Here is a 10,580-nt window from a genome sequence, read left to right as displayed (position 1 = left end):
AGGCTTATCCTACTCAAAAAAGGGTTGCAGTTCTTATATTAATGTAAATGGTTTCCGAAACATGTGCATCGAGACATCAAATTGGAACATTTTTACCGGAGTTCTTCAATTACAAGTTGTTCCTTGTGCGCAATGGCAGAAAACCAATTAAACTTGCACACACTCGGTTGAAACACAATTTTGCATGATTGCTTACGCCCTTTACGTCCTCAACACGATTGGTTTGTCTTGGGGCCTTGGTCTCTCCTATATCTACTTTGGAATTGAAACATTGCATGATATTGGCTGATAAGGAGCCAGATGATTTCTCTCGACGTTTCATTAGCATAATCTGACTGCATTCATGGCGAATGCATGTATGGTCATCTGGTCTCTTATTTGCTTCATAGAATCACTTTCAATACGGGGAATGTCACATATCCATACTGTGGGATTTTGAAAAGGCCTACTTATTTGGCGTTATGTGAAGTAGTACCAGCATCTCCCATCTGTTGAAATTAAGCCAAAGGGTCACAAGGTCAGTGCCATGACAAGGTCGCCCGACGGTGAGTGGTTAACGAGGTTTCCCGGGGGACGAGAGTCGCTTGAACTTGGTGTTTAGGTGAAAACACAGTGAGCACAACAACTTACCCTAGGTGTTGATTGAGATCTGCACGAAGGTTACTGCTATAGTAAACATGATACACCATAGGTCTGAACATGAGTTGCTACTACTCTCATCCCCCTTAAAATAGAACACTTAATATGTAAACGTTTATTAGTTTCACATTATTATCTCCCTCTACAAACCAACCTTGTAACAACTGGGACTAAACAGCTTTTTATATAAATAAATGGAGAGAGAAATTATATCGGATATGATTTAGGCCTACTTCATTTGGCTCGTATGCTTTAGGCCTATGGATTATTAAACCAATAACGGTGCCGAGCCCAAATTAATAGTGTTTTCGAACAAAAGCGAATAATATGCCCATCAGGAGCGTTGATTGACAAACCATAGAGAAAGGATCACAAACCTTATATTGGGTGTAGGCCTACATTACGAGGGATTAAATTTTGCCAAATATTAATATTCCATCAATAAACTGCTTACGGGTTTTCATAGGTTCCCCCTTTTCTAGAGCCGGAACCTCCCATGTTACAACGCGGTTTACAGACTCTGTGCATCATTAGAACTACAAGGTTTAGACACAATGTGGATTATTTCTTTCAGTTCATCCTTTGCTGACTGCTTTACTTCTTTCAATTTCAAGAAAATAATATTTGAGAAAATCCCAAAATCAGGACAGGCCCTGAGAAATCACACGCCTGACATTGTCTACCTGCCGCGCATGCCGGGTGAAGATGGGCACATTACAGCCAACATAACCAACGGAGTTTCCCCAATACCGTGGAAAGTGGTGGTGTTTTGCTGAATTAATTGTGTCCGCAGTCTCGGACACAATACTTATGTTGACCGTTACGTGTGGAAGGTTGCCTGCGGAGGTTTGGTGGGGTTAGTTCATTAGAAACCGAAAGTACAGTTAATGCGATGATGTCACGTCTTGAGCAAAACAACAATTCAATGTTAAAACATAAGTAAACATCGTCGAGGCGAGGTTCGTAAAATGCCCGTCATGGGATAGTGTTGACATACGAGATAAAACCTCTTCACTCGCTCTATGCATGTATGGAGGACGGCTCTATGCGAGGACGAATTTCCTATACTCACTCATGAGTGATACATCTTTAAGGAATGTAATGGGGGGGGGGGGGGGGTGCTTGTTAACTTCCAGTCAGTTCCTGGTTTACGACTGTTTTATGTGTTTAAGAAAGGCGAGTGTATAGCCTTGATGACCATTCCCCATGCTTTGATCATAGAGTCTCTGTCCTTACTCTATGCTTTGATGTATGTGAGCAGGGGGTACCAACCAGCTAATACCATGGAGGAATAACTTCCTCCATGCTATAATACCATGTACAAGCTTGAGGTAGAATTCCACATCCACGGTAACCAGAATTACAAAAATTGAAAAGTTAGGGAGACAAATCAAAAAATATTACAAACAGTAAGAATAGAGTGTAAGCATCCGAAAAAAATGTTCATGGTGGATAAAAACAATGAGACCAATGCTTGATAAAAATGATTACAAGACCAAAAAAACGTGATTGAAGCCTGATTGTTGATGTATAATTTCCATTGCACCTACATCAAAGTTGCGTATGGTCCGTCATTTTTCATTGACAACACTTTCAACTTCAAGATGCTCCGGTTTGAATCAATGTTGCGTTTAATGCTTGCTTTATGGTCAATGTAATTTCAATTATCTTTAATCCCGTTGGAAACATCAAATTTGAATTGTTTCCCTGGGTACATAAGTTGGTGCAATGACTTATCGGCCAGTTATCGGGAAACACTTCTACATTACGGGAAGGAATGATACTATGGAGGTAGCAAAGACCATGGCTAGACCATCAATGCGGTAATACAGGCAGTGATTTGGGAGTTGCAATAATGTTTAAACCGGCTGTGTTTGAAGACATGAAACAGCCACCGTCAAAATAAATCGTACTACCCTCTCTCCTGCCACGTTCCTGTAGGCATTTTAGGGTACAGTTTCAACCAGTGCGTGTATACGATTCGGACGTAATGATGTGCGCGGATGAGCGGGTAATGAGGCAAGGTTACCGGCGTCTGTTTCATTATACAACCACGGAGCCAAGGCAAGCATTCTCATTATCTCAAGGCATTGTTTAGATGTCGTAACGCACATGGTGAGGGGCGAGGTAACTATTTTAATTTAGGGAGAAAATCTCCAATTTCACGATTTAGCGGAAGTGCTATCCCAGGCCCTTGCAGTCCCATGTGTTTTGCGAGGGCGAAAAGGCGACAGATGGCTCGGAAATTACGCGTGCTGTGGTCCGAGGATTTCAGTGTGAACTTTTGAAGACGTATTGTGCTTTGGGTGTCTACGTGTCGTCAATAACTCCTCGCTTTCGGTTGCCATCGGACCACATCTGTCTATCACTTTAATGTGTCAGTCTTGTAGCAGGACAGTTGTCAGTGTAGGCCATTGTGAACACAGAGCTATCTGCACATGAACATGTACAGTGCACAACATGAATGGCATTTTGGAGTTACGAGATGGACTACGGGGTGTAGCGTGTCGTAGCCGTGGGGCATGCCGTATGGCACCCGTCATCACATCCAGCAATTCACGCCCAGTATTAGAGTCCGGGGACTCAAACCACCGCAGTGATTGATTCACGGCAAGTAATTCACGACATTATTTTTTTCTGAATCTTTGCCGAAGTATACCCTGACAATTACAAATCTAAAATACCTCAGTTATTTAAAGTGTTTTGATATTCTACTCGATGTCAAGTAGAAGTAAGGAATAATGAATGGATCAAGAATGATAATTTTATCCGCGTTTTCTGACTCACTGAGCATTATGCATTGTATGCGCAGCTTGCTCTATGGCTGAAGTGACTCAGTAACCATGTCAACAAACCGATGTACGTGAATTTCATTACGAACTGGTTAAGCGGTGGTAAAGCGGTTTGCTCTATTCGAGGGATGTGCTATTATTGGATATTGTATCAAATGTGTATGTGCTGTTAGACCATTCATTGCTCAATGGTTAGACTAGACAGTGCACGGTACACTCTTCAACCAAGGTCTACACCATTGGTCTGGCCGGAAACCGGTGACTTTTCCCGCTCACACACGGGTAGCGTTTTCTCTTCCTGCCTATAAAGATCTACGCTTATTTTAGAATTATAAACTGGGAAAACCAGCCCATCCACCCGACGAACGAGTCACATGAACATGACAGCACAATATGAATAGACATCAACGTCTGAACATCTATTCTGGGTTCATCGGTTGTCCCATTGAACATTGGACATCGTGGATATATAAAATAGCAGAGTTTGCGAAAATTGGATTCATTACTTCGGTGGAGGTTAAACTGGACTGTCTAGCGTGCTCGAATTGAAAGTGTACCTATTGAACGTGCTATCTATATTTTGATGCTATAAAAGTACTTGGTGATGATGGAATAAGCCTGTGTGAGTCATAGTTAACAGCTTGTTAACGCAAGAGCATTATTATCGCAGTCATTAAAAGGACATGATAATTTCGGACCGGGTCTTTAATATTACAATGACTGCTGCTATGCGTGGCAACATGTCGTCTCTATGGATGTTCTTCTTTGTCGTGGGGATAACTTTACAACGGAGTTTGGCGATTTACACGTTTCGCGAGCAACCGTCGGACACTAGCGCGTTGCAGGGGAGCACAGTGGTGCTTCACTGCTCCGTTGAGCAGTACATAAACACCACGGCCATCGTTTGGTGGAGCCGTGACTCGGTCATCAGCCACAACAAAGACCTGAAACTGTCCAGTCTAAACACCGACCAGCTCCAAAGGTACTCGATTTCAGGCGACGCATCTCGGGGGGAATTCAACCTTAGAATAGTGAACTTTACCGCCACAGACGCCGCCAGTTACCGCTGTCAGATGTTTGCGGCGTCAACCCACGAGGGATTTTTTAAATTCTCTCACACCGCAGAGCTGACCGTTGCACCATTCGATCCCCAGTGTTACGTGAAGTCCTCGGTCAGTATACCTATGGTAGGAGACACTGTAGATTTAGTGTGTGAATCACGTAACCCGAACTATATGGGGGAACTGAGGTGGATGTACTCGGCTAAATCATTGCCATCGTTTCTGACTGGTAACACGTCTCGTAACCCGGTTTTGCGGAACGTCGTGACGCGTGTGTTGACATACAAGGATTACGACGCACGTTTTATGTGTTTTGAGCAGAGCCGAACGTGCTTTCTCATCCCGTTACGTCGTTTTATTCCAGTACTCCTGCAAGCTGCCGACGAAAACCCAATGATCGGAGACAATTTAACGTACAGGTGTGTGGCAAATAAAGACCTTAGACCCCTCGCCTATAACTGGTTCATCAACGGTCACGACACCGGAGTATACACTGAGGAATTTACCTTTGGACCCGTGAATGCATCGCACAACGCCAGTATCTTAGAGTGTGCTGTGAAACATTCCACTGGTTTTAAAGGTAATGATAGCGTAACAATTAATTTACAGCAAACACTAAACGGCGGTTCTAGTACCATGTCCCCCGATACTGGCGGGTTTTCCCGTCCACGCACCTCAACTTTTGGAGGTGGGTTGTCCCCTGGTTTAGAATCCACATCCCTGCTAAACGCCCTCTTTGAAAACCAGGGGAACGCGAAAACACAAGAAGACACATGGGATGGACTTATTATGCCGTTAGTAATCAGCGCTTCGGTTGTTGGGCTCTTACTCATTACCGTAATTGTACTCTTGACTGTATTTCTCTCCCGCCAGAGGGCGTCTAACCGTAGAGTCACTGATTCAAAGACTACTGACACACGTGGTCCGCCATCGGATTGTGTGCCGCTTGACTATGTCGCAAACACGATTACCGATTCCCCATCCATTAGTATCGGTACTTTGAAAGGATATAAGAACCCAGCCGGCTGTGGTTCAGTGGACACATTTGAACTGGATACGGACCCTGAATGTCAGCCCGAGTATTTCACACTGGAACACCCGTACTCAAACCCGTACTACGAAGGAATACCAGGACAGGCGAAGCTCGAACAAAAAAGTATCGACACTGAGAATCAATGTTCAGAGTTTGACGGTATCGAAGTGTCGGAAACCATTACTCCGGACTGTGATTTGACCGCTCGTAATCGCAGGTTTAGTTTTGGGTCGAGTCGTCCACCCCCGGTACCAGCGGGACCCATTGCATTGCCTCAGGTATCAATGATAATCCCACCTGAATTTGGGGGCAACGATGCCGAGGTGGAGTCTCTTGTTGCTGCGTATGCCATAACGGACGTTGCACGCCCGTCAGGAACATCAGATGCAAAGCACCGCGGTGGAAGTCTCAAGCGCCCTCTGCCGGCAAGGCCTAGTGAGTACCGCGCACCTAGTGTGACATTCGTAGAAGAGCAACCGTTCCGCCGGTTCGGTAGTTTGAAGTCTCTCGGCCAACCAGCAGTCGGCGCAATGGCGAGATCGAACAGTCTTAAGCGACCTCTACCAGCTAAACCCAAAGATGATGCAGTCACACCTGGGCACCGTACTCCAGACCCTTACCGTGCCCCTAACTCCCTATTCGCCAACATTCCTCCATTTTTATCTAGTGAGGCATCCGCTGTAGCCGTCCTAGGAGCCGAGAGTGACCGCCCCAGTGCCGTCACTAAAACACATAAATTCCAATTACGCGATGTCCCACAGAAATACCAAAGACCAGCCAACGTTAATCTGGAGAGATTATCGGCTGCAACGTCGGCAAGTGAAGGGGACTACGCGGAGATAGATTCAGACCAGGATGTAACTGAAACTGACAACCTCCTTTCAAACTATCAGACCAACGAAAACAAAGCCAAAACCCCCAGCACTGGGATTGATGATTCTGACTCAGAAAGTAAGGATACGGGATCACTTGAGATCGAGGTTGTGTTCGAAGATGATTACGCAATGGTTGATGAAAGTGAAGACCAATCAGATTCTATCAATGATCTTCGCAACCAATCATCGCCAACCTTACAGCCAAAGTTAACATGCGAGTTACCTACGGACTCGGATTGTGAGGACACAGTTGTGTCTCCCCTCAAAGACACTCACCAAGAAAACCCCAAATTGAACAAAGACGGGACACTTCAGTACGCCCGGGTTCAAAAACCTAAATGTGTAAGCGGCTCAGTCGGTGATGCTAAGGAGAGTTCGGACGGTGTAAACAAACGGCCATGTGCTTTGGACTTGTCGCCAACTAGTGCGTGTTTCCCAACGGAAACGCCTGATAGTTGTCAAGAGAGGGCGTTTGTTCAAACTGCCGAACCCCATTATGCTCTGGTCAAATAGAGTTGTATTTACCAACATGCAAGGTATCGCTGTTGTTTGTGGAGAAGTAAAATCATTTCAATCCTCATATTTAACCAATAACATTAATAGCTATTGCAGTGTGCAACTTCAAACAATAATGATAGTTAAGAAACAAAGCATGCAATGATGCCACCCATCTCTGACATTGTTGTTTTACTTTTTGAAAATCCAGCTGGGACAGAATTAAAGGAACACGTTGCCTGGGATCGGTCGCCTTGGTCTTTGAAATGCGTTTGTAACCGTTTGTTATATAATTCGTATGATTATAAAGATATTTTAAAAGGAGAATGTAATGACCCACACAAGTATCACTCGAAATTGCGTGGTTTTCCTTTTACCTCGTCGACTAACGCGGTCGGCCATTTTATGGGAGTAAATTTGTGACTCCCATAAAATAATGGCCAACCGTGTTATCGCAAAGTAAAATAAAAAAACACGCAATTTCGAGGCAAATTTGCGTGGATCATTTTATTCTGCTTTTAAATCATCTTTTTAACCATATGCATGTTATAAAAAACGGTTACAAATGCTTTTCAAAGACCAACTCCACCAATCCAAGGCAACGTGTTCCTTTAATAACCCCACGACATCTAGTGGAATGTTCATGGCAATCAGTGCTTTCTCCAAACTTGTAAACAAAATTGGTTTGAATTACGGTATTATTAGAGTAAAGCTGGAATGAGTGTACTGCTTTCATTATGCCTGAAGTGTATGAGACGTAGGCCTATGCAGCGCACCATTCTCTAGGCAGGTAACCAAGTTTATCGCACTTTTACGGACCATAACACACAACATATATTTTGTTATATAACTGACATACAGATCCTTGTCATTTGATTGGTGGAACTTACTTAACGTGATATTCACTTTTACTCCCATCCGCACCGGCGATCAAAAAGACCTATTCGCCCATTGGGAATAGCATTTTCCATTCAACAGTTAGGATCATCCTTGTTCCCAAAGTTTTTGAGCAGTACAGCGCCGCGGCGCCGCTGTTAAAACAAAGGAGCACCTGTGCAAAAGGTTATGATCCGATTAATGTGCATTGTTGCCGCTACGCGGCGCTATATGATTTTTGGTTGTCAGTAATTTGTGTGATTTTTCATAATGTTATACTTTTAAAATACATCCAAATTAATGACAAGGATCTATATGTCAGTTATATAAAACAAACATTGAGTGGCTTAAGTTCGTGGAATGGAAGGAATATCATCGCTCGGTAAAATTCGGACTGTTCCAGTTCACTCGGCTTCGCCTCGTGAACTGGAACAGTCCAAATTTTACCTTGCGATAATATTCCTCCCATTCCACTCTGAGCTACTCAATATTTGTATAATATCATTTTTTTTAATCCATCAGGTATAAGCTAATGTGTTAATATTGTAACTTGTTCCAAACATGTTGTGACACATGCAATTGTCTGCAATGCGCTAGTTTTAGGAGACTGCGTTTCATTTAGGCTTGTGATTAAATCATTGAAACGGGCAAAATTAAATGGACATTACATAATAACGCAGACCGCGAGCGCGAGCAACAGTTAACTACATTTAAATGTGTCATTTTAAGTTTGGTATGTATCATTAGCCCATTATTCTATGTCCACACTATTTGGTTGAAGTAAAACTTAATGTTAAGAATATTCAACCAAAAGAGAACAAGAGAGTTTTTGAGTAAAACAATTTCCCCCACTGTCTAGCCCAGCGAGGGAAGATAAAATATATATAACCAAAATTATTCTCGCATACTCGGTGTTTGCAAACATCCCGTCGGATTTTGTATGCAAAGCACTGGCTTAGAAATTGACAAAAATAGGCAGCCAGGTTGGCATAAATGGTTGATAAAAAAAAATAAAAAGAATCAAATCCAAACACCACTCCACCACACAAAGCCCTTAAACGAAGTTCCTTATACTATTTTAAAATGATGACGCAAATCCGGAATTGATTTCATGTCAAGGTCTGTCAGTATTTTATTAATTTCTTTTTGTAGCGAAAGACTACTAGACCTTTAGGCCTAAGGTAGTACATGAATTCACAAACTCTGTATAATCAGACTTGAATTCAGGATTGTGTAATGTAAATACACCGGGAGGGAAAAACTCTCTTTATGCGCTTTCAGAAATGTTGTGTGCAGCAACACTACATTGTATGTAAATATTTGCCAATTTTTTTTCTGATGCCAATGCCATTCATATTAATTATATTTGGACTGTAATTTAAAAAGCTGTATATCTCATCTCTTAAATTTCCTTCGTCCTGTCTGTTGACTTATCTTCTCTGTTCCAGGTAGCCCATAGGCCTACAACGATTTTGATGCAAAACAATAAAAAAGGGCATTTTCTGTCAAACAAAATTGTGTAGGACCCTACACTAGTTTTGTTTTCAGTTTTCTATAATGACCGACAAAAAAAAATAAAAAATCTGCTGCCAATTGCATAAAATATGCTTAATTGCAGGAAAAATTGTGTTTCAAATTTTCTGCTAAAAAGCAAAACTTGGGCCCTGATCCCCTGAGTATTAATTTATTTCTCGTCTTAGTTTTACCAATCATAACTCGTCTTTTCTTTTCCTGCATTAAAATGTAGAAACATATCTTTTCGGCTAAATTCAAATCACAAAGCCAATCTATTGCATTTATAACTGATTTTGATTTTTTGTGTGATTTTGAATTGTTGTGTATTTTGTGTAAAGTAATTTTTCGTTGATGATGGTTTTTGTGATACACAATATAATGGTTATTAACACTATTAAATCAACATACTTGACTGAAATTAACAGTGCTGTTGAACTTTCATTATAATGTTGAAAAAATGCTTGTATTAAAATATCGTATACCTCCTTTGAGTCAAAGGGAAAATGAATAAACAAACAATTCCAGTGATAACTGAGTTAATTCGTTAACATCATTCGTAATGAATACAAAATATTATTTTAATAAAAAATATAACTGGTTGTTTAATATACAAATTATGTTAAATAAGTCAGCTATTTCCTTGCTATTTCAGATAGTTAACCATTAAATAACCGAAAATTTAAACTTTCATAAAATGATTTAGGTGGGTATAGCTCAAAGCATACAAACAAAACAACATTATAACTTGACACTGACTTACACGACTTATAATCGGTCAAATTAATAACAAACACAATTTGTCTTTAAAACTTTTGCACAAGCAGACTACTTAAACAGTACAGAAAAAACATACTTTATTCTGATAACAATTCTGCCCATATACTTAAACATTTTAATGTCTTGTAGACAATTAAAATTGTCTAGACGCATATAAAATGATATGTACAAAAAGACATTGAAACTTCTACCACCCCAGTAGGTCGGTAGCACTGGGCTCGATTTCACAAGGCACTAAGATTTAAAGGCACTGGACACTGTTGGTAATTACTCAAAATAATTATTAGGATAAAAACTTACTTGTTAATAAAACAAGTATACAACATTGTGAGAAACTGCTCCCTCTGAAGTAACGTTGTTTTCGAGAGACAAGTAATTTTCAACAAATTTGATTTCGAGACATCAGAATTAGATTTTGAGGTCCCGAAAGCGAGCATCTGAAAGCACACAACGTCGTTTGACAAGGGTGTTTTTTCTTCCATTGTTTACTCGTAACTTTGACGACCAATTGAGTTCA

The 10,580-nt window shown here is 41.3% G+C and overlaps 1 protein-coding gene across 1 annotated transcript; it reads left to right on the top strand.

Annotated features, from left to right (window-relative positions):
* The first annotated feature begins 2,614 nt into the window (after window positions 1-2,614).
* On the top strand, window positions 2,615-7,152 carry LOC117296905. Its single transcript, XM_033780010.1, has one exon. It carries the CDS (start codon window positions 4,115-4,117, stop codon window positions 6,911-6,913), a length of 2,799 nt encoding a protein of 932 aa, XP_033635901.1. The 5' UTR covers window positions 2,615-4,114; the 3' UTR covers window positions 6,914-7,152.
* Window positions 7,153-10,580: the final 3,428 nt, after the last annotated feature.

This window comes from Asterias rubens, chromosome 11 (genome assembly GCF_902459465.1).
Source record: "Asterias rubens chromosome 11, eAstRub1.3, whole genome shotgun sequence".
Lineage (NCBI taxonomy): Eukaryota > Metazoa > Echinodermata > Asteroidea > Forcipulatida > Asteriidae > Asterias > Asterias rubens.
Note: the sequence above shows the minus strand (reverse complement) of the source record. Positions and strands in the feature narration are given on the sequence as shown.

Bases quoted from the DNA above. Each gene is read 5' to 3' on its own strand.
- LOC117296905 (XM_033780010.1), top strand. From the start codon at position 4,115: ATGATAATTTCGGACCGGGTCTTTAATATTACAATGACTGCTGCTATG.